Raw genomic sequence first — 17,042 nt, forward strand, 5'->3', positions numbered from 1 at the left:
CTAACATTAAATGCACCCACAGAAAGTTAATCCGATATCCTAAAATAAAATTAAACAGATATTAAGTATACATGTGAAAGTATTTTCTATTTCTTTAACTCTCATGCATTTGGAATACAATATACTGAATTGCTCTTGGGATTGTGATGTGATATAAAGCCACCACCCCTTTCATCACCTGCATAACGTTTCTACCATGAGGTTAGACAATTAGCACATGACCAGTATAGGAAGTCCCTACATATGAACCTTCAAGATGTGAACTTTCAACGGTGCGAATATGTGTTTGCACGTCCGATCATGTAAGTTAGTTCACGTGTCTGGCATACATCGTCATGTGTGTACATGCAAGCGGTTGTGCTTTTGTGTACTTTACAGTACAATAGAGTGTATTTTTGTGTTTTTAATGTATTATTACTGTGAAAAGTAATATAAACCTATTACAGTGTAGTACAATATAGCCATTTGTGTTAGTTGAGTACCTAGGCTAACTTTGTTGGACTTACAAACAAACTGGACTTCTGAACCCACTCTTGGAACAGAACTTGCTCATATGTAGGGGACTTACTGCATTTGCATATTCAACAGGGAATCAGGACACTTTCTCAACTAATTGTTGCCTTGAACACGAGGGTAGGGAAAGATAAACCAAAAAGGGATGAGTTGCTGCAAAGTGTGAGTGAGGAAGCTAGGAGTGAGGTAAAGACCATGTCCAGGTATTGCTGAAAAGGGCAGAGAGCTGAGAGGAAGAAGAGGAGGAAGAAAAAACTCATTTGCTTCATGATTTTGGCTTGGGCCACATGAATTTTTGAAGTTTCTCCCTAAGATTTTTCTTCTTCAGTTTACTGATCTCTGCTACTCTCAGGAGAATCTTAAGCAAATACTTATTTCTTTAATTACCTTTAAGTACCATGACATCTGATTAAATCTAGACAATTGGATTTTATAATTAGACTTGATTTATTTTCTCAGTGTGTCTTTGGATGCTATGTTTCTCTAGATCTGTTTCCATTCCACAAAATGGAATAATAGGATATCTGGCAAACCCTTTATCAGTATGAAAACACAGTACCATCAGAAATTAGAGCTACAATTTAGTAATATTTTAGAAAACTTTGGCAAATTTTTTAAAGAGATTTTTAAACAAATTGTGATATATTGATGTGTTCAAGCTATTTAGTTAATGGTTAAATAGTTAAATCTGCACATTCCCATCTTGCTCTAGTCCCTTACATTGGCATCACTGTTAATATAACTTGCCAAACAGTGAACAAACCCTGGTTTTCACAATGAACGCTCATTTTGTCTGACATTAAATTCTATTGATTTTTTTTTGATTCTCTTCAATGTTTCTGTAATTGTTTCTATTTCTATAACCCCACTCGAAGAAGCACAGAGAGGAGAGTCAAAATATATGGGTTCAAATATTGGTTCTTCCATGAGCGAGTGACATAATCACAATCTGGGCACTTAATTTTTCTGAAGTTTAGTTTTCTCCTCTGGCATACAAACCTAGTAAGACCTGTCATTGTCAGCCACGTGGCATAAAATAACGTGCAGGGAAGGGCTCTACGATAGATGAAGCATTCTCAAACTTCTAAATAATGTGGATGAATTGAATGTTTCCTTAAATTTACCTCTTGTCTTGGAATATACATTTCCAGCATAAGTACTAATTTTAACCAGGACACTTCAATATGGCCTCTTGAGTGAGCCCAAAAGTCATCTCTAGAAATGTTGTGTTCTCTCAAAAATTTAAATTTTAGAATCACTGATGCACATAAGCAGTAGTAATGATATTGCAATGATATTAGTGATAGATCTTATTGAGGGTTGCCATCTATCCAGCCTTGTAACAAGAATATCTTTGACTTTATTATATAAGTAGTGAAAATTCATAATGATTTCAAAAATATTATATACTCAAATACATCCCCCAAAATATCCAAGGGCAGATATTCAAGTGTCTCATAATTTATTTAACCTATAAGCTACGTGATGCCAGGAATTAATAAAACATTTGAAATATTTACATTTTTGTTTGCTTCTCTAGGGATAAATTTTGTCATCTAGTTACAATCTACAGCTAGAATATATACATCACCAAAATGAGAAGGCCAAGCAAACAGTGGCCACTGTAAATAGTTGATAAAGTTGATATATATGTATAATTTAAATATTATATGCTTGTCAGTATTCATACATCATAATAATTATACCAATCTATCTCTATCTTCCTACACATTTGATTTATTTGGCAATATTATCTAAGAAATTTGGAGCCAAAATGCTTGTGATCCATAAGATTTATGACCAGGGATTAAATAGATAAATCACCAAGGTAAAACTATCACTAAGTTTTACACTTCACATGAAGGTTGCAGCAACCTTTAGCTTTTTTTTCCCCTGAATAACCTGTGAAAATTCAAATCTCATCATCTGAATTATATGCAAATACTCAATTTATACTTCAAAGTTTCTAAATCAGATGATAATAGTAAATTTTTTTTAAAAAAACTTTAAAAAGTTTTTTTAAAAACAACTTTAAAAAATGGTAGTTTATCTAGATCATTAAGTATTTCACTGTTTAGTAATCTTTTTAAAAAATCAGGTTATTAGATGAAAATGGGTTTTTCCTATCACAGCTGTACTGTTAATCTACGATAATTTTTCTAAGGTGTTTTTATATTTCAAAGACTTTTTAACCCTAACCTTAAAACTTTTAGGTTTATAAACTAAGCAGATTATCATTCTTCTCTCTTTCTACTTATAAAAATGCCACACTTAAAGCTGAAATTTAAAATAGCCTCCTACTCTATTTCAAATTTTGCTACTAAAAATAAAACTATTATTTATAATTTAATAGTTATTTACTCTAAGTGAAAGCACCTTGAAACTGAAGAATCTTTAAATACTTGGTGTTATTGGTATCGTTCATATTGTGCTGTCTATATTTTCAAAAATCAGGACCAACATAATTATACCAACGTGTAATACATATATTTTAGGGAATACCATCATTGAACACTGATATCCTGATCCCTTTGGCTCTGATAGATGGTGTTTTAATGCTTGCTGTCTTTCTTTCTCTTTCAGAAACAACACAATTACAATCCATTATCAAAGTGGAAGCACAGTAAATATAGAGACAAGGACAGGTCACGAATGCCTATAATTACCCAAGCAAAATTCTCTCCCTAATGGCTTCTCTGCATTTATAGTAATGCTGGTCAGACTTGAGGATAAATTCATAAGGTCTATATATTCAATCAATTATATAATTCTAAAAATGTATTCAGCTAGGGTTCACATGGTACAATGGGTGGCCAGCTCTGCCGGATTGATGGCTGTGCTAATAACACCCATGACATCAGCTGAGAAGGAGATGCCATCCCTCTGCTTTCCTCAGTGAAAGTTAGTGTTGAACGATGAGGTTCATGTCTGTGTGAATGGTTTGGAGGACACCATTCGGTCACAGCGAATGAGTAGGTGGTAGATTGTTTTATCCAAACCTTCACGTGTACACCAGAGACCATCACAGGACTAAGTAGAACTCATTTATTTATTTATCTATTTTATTATTTTCTAGCAAATTTCCCTCTTGTCTTTTTCCTTTTCTCTGAACCTCTTGGTTGGCAAAGAATTTTTTCTGTTTTGTGACCATCCAGGCTCATGTTCTAAGCTTTGGAAATGTTCTGACTGCTAATATAAATTAAACCAATACTTAACTTTCTCAAGGCCTTGCTGGAGAACTTATATTAACTGGTGGATTAATGAACTACTTTTAGGCTATCACATAAAATTAAATATATCTTTTTATAGTCCTCAATTTAGACTGTAGAGGACTGAAAAACACGTGAACTTTAAAGGGTTTTGAGGTGGGTGTGACCTCTCACAGGAGCTGTGGTCATCAGACCAGTGCCCCCAGCCTGAAAGTCTTGACACATAATGGCATGCTGAGAAACGCCATCTAGTCTGAATCCTAGTGTCAGGGCTCTGTGCCAGCTTACTGTTCACTCCAGGGTCAGGTGCCACATGCTACAGGACATGGGAGCTGCTGCTTGTGGGAATCTGGTGCCTGTCCCACAGGAGACAAGGGGTAGAGTTTCTCATTTGGATGAAAGCCCCTTCAACCAGCGGTGTACAACCGAGACGACAATTTCTTTTTTGAAAAATGGCAAAACAAAACAAAAATCTAGAGACCACAGAACTCAAGTGTTTCTTTCTCCTCTTTTGGGTCCTACTTTAAGTAGTTGGGATGTTTTGGACTTGGAGATAACACCAATTACCCATCCTTACTAGGGAATTTTGCTGTCAATTCCAGTTGAAAATCACAGAAAAAGTGAATTTTTATATGCTTCACGTAGGATTTCATTTGAGTAGTCTCTAAATATCTTGCCTTGCTTACGTTCTAACACTGCCTCTCAGATTTCGATTTTGGACATTGCACATCTAAGACCTTTGAAATGCATTTGCTTGTTAACTCAGAGACACACAGTCTGACTACAGCAAAAGACATTCCTGTATTTGTTATTGAAGAAATAAGAGAAAATTTTATGCTGCATCAGGTGGAGAGCAAGGCTCAACAGTGGCTGTGTTAGTACCCTTGGGATGTGTTCAGAAAAGAACTTTGAAACAGAAGAAAAATGTTTGCACCTATGTTTTGGGTACCAAATGTCTGGGTTCTTTCTCCTGCATTAGAGAAATGATCATGCTCAGTGTAACAAAGGGAATGTAAAAAGCTTGCTTTTCCCAGAGTGCCCTTCTAGGAGGGAAACTCATTATGTCACTGAAATAGCTCACTTTCTTTAATCTTGATATCAACATTTACATACCTTTTATTCTACACTGTCTAGGTTCTTTATTGCGGTTTGTTGACCGTGAGTGGCCTATGGCATGTTGGACTGTCCCCTGGGAGTTGGAAAGAGCACATGGTGCCGCAACGTGCACTGTTTTACTTACTTTGTCTCTAGTATTCTGACACCAAGTGTCAACTGCGGTACTTTCTTTGGCTAGGATATTAATGAGTAATTGTTGCTTTTTGTTGGTGGTTGATACCCTTTCCACTAATTTAAACTTACACATTATTTTTATTCCACATGCCCAATAGTCATCTATTCCACAGTCACTGGACCACTTGAGTACATAAGTGCCATTGTTTAATGCAGTATGCATATTCAGGTCTATAACCTAACAGTGTGACTTGGAGTGCTTCCTGCAGATGATTCTGACTGTTGAGTATTTACATGGACCATGGTGATATACAAAAGCAGAATGTTTTTATATTTATAGATCATTTCATTGAACTATATATAAGATGGGTATCAGTAAATGTATTTACTCAAAAAAAAAAAAAAGTTAAACTCCTGACTCTGAATGCCTTATGTCTCTGAGCAAGCTTTTTAATAAGAGTCATCTCTGATATCGGGCTCAGAATATCTAATCACTGTTTTAAGTGCTTTATATATTTTAAGTATGGTATTTCCTTATCTACCCTATAAGAGGATCCTGTTACCACAGCCAATGATGACAGAACTGAGGCACAAAGAGTTTAAGTAACTTGACCAAAGTTACTTAAACTGTTTAAGTAACCTTGTCTAAGTTGTTTTTATATTTCAAAGACTTTATAACTCTAACCTTAAAACTTCTAGGATTTATAAATTAAATAGATCATCACTCTACTTAATTTAAAACAAGGAATTTTGGCTCCAGAATTGGCAAAATAATGCAATTTTCCTACCCAGAGCCTTCATTTCCTAATCTATAAAATAAGGATAAATAATAGCTATCTTATTGAGTTGTATTTGAAGGTAAGATCATGCCAAATATAGTGCTTGACCCTATGCCTAGAACATAAGAGTCTGCTTTCAAAAATATTAGTTATTTCTATTCTTTTACAAACAATGAGTAAGGTGAAAAATTCTGAAGGAAGAGGGTTGTTGGAAGGATAAGTATTTCGTGTGGGTCAACCAGTAAGAAGCATTTACTGTCAGAATTATTCTCAGATTCTTTAGTTTGTAGAATTCATTGAATCTAACAAAAGACCATTTTAATTAAGAGCGTCCTGGGTAAGAACTTGGAGCATGACCTACTTGATCATACCTTCACATTAAAAGACTGTTAGCTGACAGATTTCACCTCAAAATCATTGAACATTTCTGCTCTGCAAGCGTTATCACAGTGCTTAGAAATAGCTGGAAAGTGCATAATATAAAGTTTATTAAGCACTAAGCTTACCTTTAAGAAGGTTCTCCAACAAAGATGTTCTTTTCATTTAAAAGCATAGTTTTTAAAGGATTGACAGTAGTGGGAAACTATGGGGGGTGGGGAGGGGAAAGGAGGTGGGATTAACGGTAGTCAATATCTGTCTCCCCTGTCTGGGGATGGGGAGACACGCCTTATCAACAAGGGTGCCTAAATGATGCATATTTGTATACCTAACCCTTAACTGTACCCCACAATTTTAAAATAAAAATATGCTTAAGAAAATAAAAGTATAGTTTTTAACAATTGTTTACTAGTAAAAATTGTTTATTTTTGTTCAATATCCTTATGCCCCATTTAAAAACAAAATAGAACCTCATTAACAGGGGTACCTTACCTGCATGACCAATGATTGTATACCTAACCCTGAATTGTATCCCACATCTTTCTATTAAAAATTAAAAATAAATAAACAAGTAAATAAAAAATAAAAACAAAATAGAACACATTTGGTTTTGGGTCTTGCTCAGCTATTTACCTAGTGATAGCTGCCCTGAGGGAATGTGAATTTGAACAGCTGAATAGAGCATTCCCCTAAAAGGAAAGGAAAAGAGGCAAAGTGGGGTTTTTTTGTTGTTGTTTTTTAACACTTCTCTAGGAGATTGTTGTTCTAGGTGAACAACTAGAAACGAAAAAGAAAAAAAGCTGAATGACTAAAACGTAGTATGAAGTTTACATTAAACTTTTAAAAGATATAGTTTATGTAAAATAAGATGGCAATTATCAGGCATAGGTTAATACTCATAATTTATAACATAATGCATACCATTTAACAATTTTAATAAGATATACACATAATATAAGCATATATATATATATATATATATACACACACACATATAAAATGAAGGGATAGGATGAATGCTTAAAATCAGTTAGATCAAGGCTTCATTTTACCATTTTGAGAGGTTTGTGATTTGCCCAAGATTCACAAATCAATGCGAAACTAGGACCCAAAAGAGCTGCATTTATTTTACTGGTCCTGTTATTAAAGTATGAAGATGTATGTTTGCCTGGGTGTATGTGTGTGATGAGAAGCACATAGTATGCACTTGTATAAAACAGTTTTTTGGAGAGTTGGTTTAAGAATTCTATTTGAGTTCTACTCTTAAATATTAAATCACCAAAACCAGAGCTAAAACAGTAAACATTATTAGAAATAGTCATAACTTGAAATATTTTATATTTAGAAAAATTCACACTGTCTCCCCCCAATCCCCCAAATTTCTGCCTGTGTTTACTACATTCAGTATCAAAAGTGCACTTGCAGATCTGGACTCTGAACTCATCAATGGGGTGAGTTTGTTACTCACTTATTGGATGGGATATTGAGAGGACAGGCGCAGGGCCGACAGTCATCTGAGGTCCCTTCAGTAGGATCGCCATAGAAACCAGGAAGACATCTATCGCAATATGGGCCACCTGTGTGATCCTTACAGTTCTGGGGAAAAATGCACGTCCGAATTTATTGTTTTGGTCTCAAGCATCGACAGTTGCCAAAAAACAGGTCTACAAAATCATTAGTATGTTCCCCACCAGGAAGGAACATTTTTCCACATTAAACGGTCAATTTTACAGCTGGAAGATAGCATTAAAAGTTAATTTAATTTCTAGCTTATAAACTACATGCTAGTTTCAGTATATTCATACTTACAAAAAGATAACTGAAATTCGTTATAATTTTTTTCATTACATAAATCATTACTTTAGCTTTTAATTTTTTCTTAAGGAACTACATGTGATTGCATGTGTGTGTGTTTTGTCATAGAGCCTTAATAACATATGTTTAATGGAAACTGTAGCCGAGGCTAAGTGAAAATCAATTATCCAGCCTGAAACTGCTGATTTAATGAGAGCTGTGGCTAATCATATGAATCCTCTGGGACCATGCTTTCTTAGCTCAGACATTAATTTGACCTTAGTTGACTCTGATGGTTTGGACAATGCACTACTGTGTTACGTCTGTGAGGAACTTGCTTGACTCATAATTAAACACTGAGAAAATGGAAAAAAATTTAAACATATTGTGGTATAATGAACCCACAAGGCATATAACAGTTCCCCTCAGACATTTTAAAAGGAAAACTGAAGCTGCATTTTTCTGCCAGTTAGTGATTTTTGAGCCCATATTGTTTAAATTTTTTTTAATTATCATAATTTCTGTCTTGATTTCTTCAAATTAATTAAAGTATATTCCTCAACTCAGGCTGTGTTCTTAAAACTCATCAAGATTGGTATAAAGGTGAAAAATTCAATTAATCAAGTGGAATTGTTTCTAAAGCTTCAAATGGCACAGTTTGATACATTTTTATGATGTTTTGGCTACCATGTAGACATGGCTTCAATCTTCAAACCTATAATAATGTATATCTAATTTCTATTAAAAATAATACAGTATGGATTCAATATTACTGATATACATTTTAAATTTAATACGCATATACAATGATACTTTTTTCCCATGTTAAAAAAAGTTCATCAGAGCTCAGGAATATGTACTATCTATTTTTATGATAAGTAACCAAATTTGTTTTTTTTTTTTTTGAGTTGGAGTCTCACTCTGTCGCCCAGACTGGAGTGCAGTGGCCGCTCCCGGCCACCGCAGCCTCGACCTGCTGGGCTCCGGCGATCCTGCCGCCTCAGCCTTCCAAGTAGCTGGAACTACAGGCGTGCACTACCACACCCGGCTAGTTTTTGATTTATCATAGAGATGAGGTCTTGCCAAGTTGCCCAGGCGGGTCAGTAACCAAATTTTTAAAGAAAATAGCTAAAATATCTCTTAAACTTAAACATAGAATAAAAAAGTATTCATCTAAATGACCATTGAAATGGTTAGACTAAGTTAATGAAAGTTCTGAATTATTATTTATTTCAACATATTTTGAAATAAGTTAAACTTCAATAACATTTGGTGAATGAATTAAGCAAGAAAACAAACACAAGTAAATAAATATACATATTTGAATACAGCATTTTAAAATTCCTTGTGAGGGAAGCAGTTTGCAGATTTCTTTATTGAGTGGAAGCTCCCTAAATTATAATCCAGTCATTTAACTCTCGGAATCTCCATTTACCTTCTATAGAATAAAAGAGTTAAAATAGATGATTTATAAAGTTTCAAGCTGTGAAACCCATTGCCAGTTTCATTAGCTACAAGTGAATTCGTATTTCTGTAGTAACTGGTGACATCTAAAAATAGGTTTTGCTTTAAGTTGCTTTAGAGTCTTTCTCAAATTTATTTAGCAAAATTTTGTAAAAGATAGCATAAAGGTTAACTTTACTATTAACGGTTGTTTAAATAACACAGCATAGTGGCATATAATGTGCAAATTGTGTATCAATTTGAAAGAAGACTTTTCTCCTCTCCTTTGATTTGATCTTTGTAGTATTTCCTTTCAGTTTTCAAGTTGAGCTAAACTAAGCTATTACTAAAGAATCGTTTGTTTTTTTGAAAAACTCTGCACGTTATCCTATTGACACAATTAAAATGATGTCTTCAAAGACTTAGGGGTTTTAAAAACTGGATCATAAAACTAATTATGCCATAAGCAGGTTGAAAATATCATTTCTAGGACTCAACTGAAAATCTTGCATATTTCAGAGACTCTGCTTTTCTTTAACTACTAATTTAAAAGAGAAATAACACACAGAAGTTTCTTATATTTCTTAATGTCATTTCATTAATAGAAAATAAAAAATCTTGAAACAAGTATTTTTGTAATTGAAACTATAAAACAGCATCAGACAACCAATATAATGGAAATGAAAACTGAAAAAGATGAAAGTTCCACTCAGATGGGGTGGTTACTTTTACAGGTGTACCGTTGCAAAAGTGCTTTCCAAATGTTTGTTCACATCCTATTTCAACAACGAAAAGCATGCCACTTTCTCGTGTGAGAAAAGTAAGCATGCCACTTTCTCGTGTGACTTTGAATGTTTCCTGGTTCATTCCAAACGTACTTTGAGTTAAAATGCCTTTTTAAAATAGACTCACACTATAGTAGAGGTTTAAATTTGGTTCTGGTGTCAAAAATATATTTCAGTTAATTTATAATCAGATTTCAAAGCCAAACTAAGTCAAAAACTATTTATTCATACATTTCATAAATCATCTGTTTAATGCTGGGGGAAAAATACCCAAGAATACTAAAAAGCTAAAATGCAGAGTCAACTGAACAGTAAGAATGCCCTTGATGTGTAACATTTAATTGTTTTCTTATTTGTGGATTCTATCAGAACCAAAATACTCAAAATGGGATATCAACAATACTATTTTAGTTATCAATACTATTTTAGAGAAAGGAAACCTGAAAGTCAATATATCCTGCATGATCACCTATTTACTGACTACAGTGAAAAACTCTTGAACACCAGATTCTTTGTTATCAAGATGTCCATTTCCTCAAGATCTCTCTGTTATTTGAAGAAGACCTCCTATCTTCCTGTCCACAAAACAAAATCAGTAAAGTAGGTTTCATTAGAAGGGCTTCACTGCTCTCTCCCTCCTTTCTCCCAAAATTATGCCGAGTGCAATTCTGTTATCCTTAAAACAATGGCTTCCATTCTTAACACTATCACATTGCCAAATGGACCAATTTGATTTTATCCTAATAAATTCAGTATGAAAATTGTATTTGATTTCATCCTAAAAAATTCAACATGAATTATTACTATAGGGATCATTATGAGTTTGGTACCATGATATACTTATTTTTGTCTTCTTAGGATAATACAACAACTCCGTGTCAATTTGGGACTGAATAATATTTCCTATTGCATGTAACTTGTGTGTTTAAAGGTAACTCAATATTTTTCCCAAAGTACATTTTAAAAGACTTATGGTATAATTAAAATGAAAATCACTTAGTCTTTCTATTCATAAAAATGCCATTTGAAAATCTACTGATCCACAAATTAAGTTTCTCTTGCTTTATACAGCAACGCAATTAAACAAATCTTATACAGAGAAAGCAGAAAGAGCATCAATAAACCTAAATGCCAAATTACGTTGAAACAAAAGCTCTGAGTTTTCATTTTGGATTTTTCCCAGAAGCTTTTAAGAAGACAAGAAAGGGGTGGGGGAATGAACCATAGAAAGAGAGACCATTAAGAATTACAGATAACAGAGTCATCCTTAAATTCTGCAGGGAATTGAGAGTATGATATCCTCCTAAATTGGCACCATTCCAAATAGTGTTTCTGCAATACTAATGAAATGAGAAGTGTTGTTTCAAGCTTCATACCATGTCAGACAATACAGAACTAATGTACCCTTGAGTTAATCAGAATAGTCTATTCAGCGTAATTCTCCAATCCAAAGACTTTGCAGCAGGATGTAGAGTGCTTTGCACTTCGGAGAGCTTACCTTCTGGGTAAAAGTATAGACTTAATTGCAGAAGGAGAAACAGCTCTGGTGAATATGTGTTACTTATAGTCATTATTTTTTAATCTACATATGACACTTTGTATGTAGTTAAATTCTGAAAATAAAAAAATAGCATGCAGTGTGCCCTCATTTTAACTGTAAAAAAACTTTAATTATGTAATCACAAAGTTTTTATTTTGCATTTTTTATATTATGGGGAAAGTTATTTTATTTCACAAAAATACACTCTACTTCTTTAAAATACAAAATAAAATAAAATAAATACACTCTACTTTTGGTAGGTTTATGAAAAGGAGTAAAGCAATATATATATTCATGGTAGATATAGGTCCCATCATTAGTTATGCTTTATAAATATATATTTTATCCTAATTAAACTCTTAGACAAATATAAGTAAACACTTCCTAATATTCACTAGGGAGATGACATATTGAAGAACATTCTCAGCTTTCGATTCACCTCAATATAAAGATCTTTGTCAAATTACTTCTTGACTCAAGTGTCTCATAAGTATCAACTTATGAGAATTGTAGGATGTGTTGATCTGATTTCAGTCTTGTCAATCAGTGTCCCCAAAAGAGAGTACTTACCAGGCATTCTCCGGTGATGTCATCACAGGATTCTGCATGACCAAAGCACTGACACGGTTCACAGATGCCACCGAAAATAGTCCCATTAACTCGCCTGTGCTTTGGCCAACAAGACTGAAAGAAAGATAAGGCTTCAGTCAGTCTTGGGGATTGAAAAAAAGGTTATTTTGGTTTTGCTTGGCTTTTGATCATTGAAAATAACTTAGATAGGAAACTCGTCAAATGTGCTTGTCAAAGCATTGCCATTATTGAAACATTGCTACAGAGCTACTCCTCCTGACATTGGAGCTTCGTACTGACCTTAGTGTTATTGGCAGGTATGGGATTAGAAGGAGCATTAGCTTGGTGTCTCTTCTGAAATGGTAAAATAAAGCAGAGATATAAAGAACAGAAATGTGACAGTATCAAAGTGAAAAGCACAGACAGGAAAATAGAAGAAAAAGTACTGGAAAAAAAAGTAACTGGTGTAACAGAACTCTTGAGAGCATCTTAGCCTAAGAGAGTACCCAATGTTAACCCAAGCAAGTTTGATTCTCTGAAATGTGTTCCCTTTTACACCTACTAATAGCTCTGAACACCTTCACCTTCAGAAAATCTTTGATATCATTTGAAAGACACGTGGCACTCCACTCTTATATTTGATCACACACACAGCTGACTTCCACACACATGATTCATGTATTTCATTCTCAATTTCCGCCATCCTATTATGCTTTCTCAAATTTATACAAAATAGTTTTTGATTTATTCACCATATATTTTCCTGATAGTTTGTTTTATGGCATTATTATAACTTTGCGTATATTCATCACTCCTTTTTAAAAAATGTGATACGCTATTATATAAAAACAGAATTCTGACTAAAACAGGATATTTGGGTCTCAGATTACCTGTGTGTCAGCACCTGCTCTAAATTTCCTGTCAACCTTAATTAAGTTTTTCTTCTGTGGGGATTCCTCCAAAGTGGATGAGATGCAAAACAAGTGCAAAACAAAGATTTCTGCCCTCCCAGAGCTCATGATTCCCCCTCAAATATAACTGCATTTTGTGGATTATTTACTATATTTCTGGATGGTTAAATGCAACACCATGTATCATGAAATGGTCTTTTTTTTCCAGTTGAAAATTGAAACAAAAAAGAAACCACTGAAGTAATAAAGTATAGAGAATTGTGTTGTATATTGTTTGAAATGTTCCTTCTGCCTCAGGATATGAAGACTCTTAAATTTGAACATCAATAACAAACACGTAGAAAAGTGATGCGTTGATACTTCATGTCTAAAAAAGAAAATAGAATCAACTTTCTCTTTAATTTGAACAGTACAAAGAAGAAGGTGTCCATTTTTATCTTTCCAGTAATTTCTCCCCTCTAACATTTTTGCTTTTCTAGATTCACTATAGAAGTGATTTCCTTGTGTAATATATATATTTTTTAAAATTGTCAAGGCTATATATCCAGAAAGGTGTAAAAATTAAGGATGGTGAGAATAGAGAGAGAATTAATTTACAGTTTTCAGAATAGATATTCATGGAATTGTCCTTAGTAAACTTTTTTGCTTTAATACTCTGCAAATGTAATGCTCATACCACATCTTCTTACTTCAAACTTCTCAACTCCTTCCATCTCTCTCTTAGCCAATGATATTTTTCTTATTACCAAGTCCATAGGAATAAGCATGTATCTCCACACATTGTTGCCATAACCCCTTCCAGAACAATAGAAGTGGGGCATGCAGGTTCCTTCCTTCCTTGAGAGAATATCATTCCACTTATAATCTGGATTCCAGCATCTCTTGTCTTCTCCATATTCCAGCTCTCTGCTGCATCAGTGTAACTACCTTTTTCAGTTGGATCCTTTACCATCAGCTCAAAAACACAAACTAGTCTCTCTATCAAAAATTAACCAGCAGAAATAACACAAGTGAAAACATTACTCTTTTACCATCAAACTTTTCCGGCCACCTGACTGTTTTTCTTTTCAGTAAAACAACTGTAAAAAGTCTTCTCTTCCTCTTCTCCCTTCCACACTTCATTCTCTTCTCATCCGAATCCCTTTCGAGCCACCACCCCTCAATGAAAACTGCTCTTGTGCTTGTCACTAATTAAAGGTAGCTGAACCCAGTGATGAGTTCTACAATTGCGTTTTATCTGACCTTTCATCAGTCTTTGGCCCAGTTGACTCCTTCCCCCCTCCAATGTCTTCTTCTCTAGACTTTCATAACATCACACTCCCAAACATCCACCCTATCATTTTTTTTGAGTCGGAGTCTCACTCTGTCGCCCAGACTGGAGTGCAGTGGCCGCTCCCAGCTACTGCAGCCTCGACCTGCTGGGCTCTGGCGATCCTTCCACCTCAGCCTTCCAAGTAGCTGGAACTACAGGCATGCGCTACCACGCCCGGTTGATTTTTGATTTATTGTAGAGATGAGGTCTTGCCAGTTGCCCAGGTGGGTCTCGAACCCGCGGGCTCAGGCAATCCACTCACCTCAGCCTCCCAAAGCGTGGGATTACAGGCTGAGCCACCGAGCCCGGCTCACCCTATCTTTTTGCTGTTTCATCTGCTTCGACCTTGCTTCTCATTCTCAGGATCTCCTCAGGGGTTGCACTTGGTGGGATATTTTTTCCTTTTGTATTACCCTCTGTTCTGGGTAACTTAGTCTCATATTTTAGGATGCCTTCTAAAATTGCATCTCTAGACTAGACGGAGATGCTGGGTCGAAGACTTGCATATTCTAACTACCTTGGCATCTACACTTCACAGGTTTTTTAAACTTGAAATTTCTAAACTGTACTGTTGATCCCATCCCCACTTCCCCCAGCTCTTCCTCCTCCTGTCTTCCCTGGCTCAGTAAACGACACCACAATTGTTCAAGCTGATGATCTATGACTCATTCTTAAAGTCTTTTATTCCCTTCATCTCTCTCCTGGTATGCAGTCTTGAATCGGTAAGTCCTACTGATTCTACTACCAATATATATGTAGAATATGCTCATGTCTTTATATATATCCCTTGTCATTGTCCTAAAACAAACCATGATCACTGCTATGTTCTACTACAATCATGCATTAACCCTTCTTTCTGCCATGTGTGCCCTCCTAGGACATGTTCTTCCTACTGTAGTCATAATGAATTTTTAAAAAATTATAACTCAGATCATAGCACTACCCTGCTCAAAGTCTCCTGATGATGTTTCATGACACTTAGAATAAAATCCTCAGCTCTTATCATGCATGCAAAGCTCTGAATGACCTGGCTCCTGCAATCACATCCTGTACCACTGTTCCTCTTGTGTCCAAAGCTCCCGGCATACCTGCCTTCAGGCCCTCGCTGGCTCCAAGCTCTGTGCTGCCTTCTTATCAGCTATTTTTACGTTGCTGACCTTCCCGTTCTTCCGCCTGCAGTGTAGATGTCACACCTCAGGAAGCTTTCCCTGACGAACAATTACAAAGCAAGCTCTCTGGTCTTTGGACACCACCCGCAGCACCTCTGCCAAAGTACTTTGTTTCTTTCACCCTGTTTATTTTCTTCATGCCATTTGTCACATTTATTTAAATTTTCTTTCTGGCATATTATCTATCCTACCTCTAAGTGCAACGTCCTTCAGGACAGGGACCGTATCTGGGTGTTCCTTACATTATCCTCCAGGTCTAGAGTCTTGTTTACCTCAAAATGTGACTCCCCAGATACTTTTTAGCTAAATGAAAGTCCAAGTGAGAAGGTTAGTATTATCTCCATCACTTAGAAGAAGAAATTGAGATTTGTTCTAAAACTCTTTTTAAAATTTCTTTATTATCTATCTATCTATCTATCTATCTATCTATCTATCTATCTATCTATCTATCTAACAATCTATAGTAATCCCGTCTCTCCTATCAAGTGACATGAAAGATGATCGCACTATGAAAGTAAAAAATATATTTGAAAGATTAACCGTGGAGCACTTTATAAGAAATCTAGCAGAAAAAAGATTCTGAATCAACACTGTGGACTCACATGAAGTAAAAGAGAATGTCTATAATGAAATCATTTGGTCTGTTTTTGGCTAGAGGTTCTCAGTGAGCTAGAATTAAGACACTAATGGTCTTTGGAGCTTACCCAGCTTTTAAGGGATCTCAGGATATTGCTGACAACAAGGCTAGAATGACTGTCCATATGAACTAAGCTCAATAAAACAGCAAATGAAATCGGAAAAGTACAGGACTGGAAAATAGTGTGTCTAGGGAGGGATACAGAATTTTGACAAAGAAAAGAAGGACATGTTACAGACTAGAAGAAATGAAGTCAGAAACTTCAAAGTTCCAGAGTTTATTGTCTTCTAATTTCATTAAATACTTTTATGGATTTCAAATAACTTTATTTTTCAAACAACTATTGTGTGAGATATAGAGGAAGCTTTTATTAACCTTTCTCTGTTTCTTTGTTCTCTTTTTCACACTCGCATGCTTCTCTCTTCCTAACATGCCACCATCGTTTAGTATCCAATTTCAGATGTCTCCATTCCAGGATACTTTACAAGACACCCTCTTCCACCGGAATGGTTCATTCCTTTGCGTGATTATCGCACGTATGTTTTGCAACCTGCACTAGTCCCTTAATTACATAGTACTGGGATCCAATTTTTCTTTAGTATTTGTTCTTTCACCCTAAATAGATAGTTAGTCCTTAATGACAGGGACTATGCTGTATATACTTATTGATAATTTATATAGATAAATTTATAGAATTTATCAAATATATACAGAATTTATTTTAAAAATTTGAAGAAGAGAAGAAAGAGACAAAAGGCACAGATAATTAAAC

At 35.0% G+C, this 17,042-nt stretch overlaps 1 protein-coding gene across 1 annotated transcript in view; it reads right to left on the reverse strand.

The window, feature by feature from the left end:
* LOC103267277 (laminin subunit alpha-2) overlaps positions 1-17,042 on the reverse strand; it is a 443,000-nt gene that overhangs the window by 228,969 nt on the left and 196,989 nt on the right. Inside the window, exons 16-17 of the mRNA XM_008064880.1 lie at positions 12,242-12,355; positions 7,578-7,705 (exon numbers count right to left, since the gene is read on the reverse strand). Coding sequence (XP_008063071.1) covers positions 7,578-7,705; positions 12,242-12,355 — 242 coding nt within the window. The remainder of the gene's footprint in view (positions 1-7,577; positions 7,706-12,241; positions 12,356-17,042) is intronic.

Source organism: Carlito syrichta, unplaced genomic scaffold (assembly GCF_000164805.1).
Source record: "Carlito syrichta isolate Samal-C Ts95f unplaced genomic scaffold, Tarsius_syrichta-2.0.1 Scaffold308095, whole genome shotgun sequence".
NCBI lineage: Eukaryota > Metazoa > Chordata > Mammalia > Primates > Tarsiidae > Carlito > Carlito syrichta.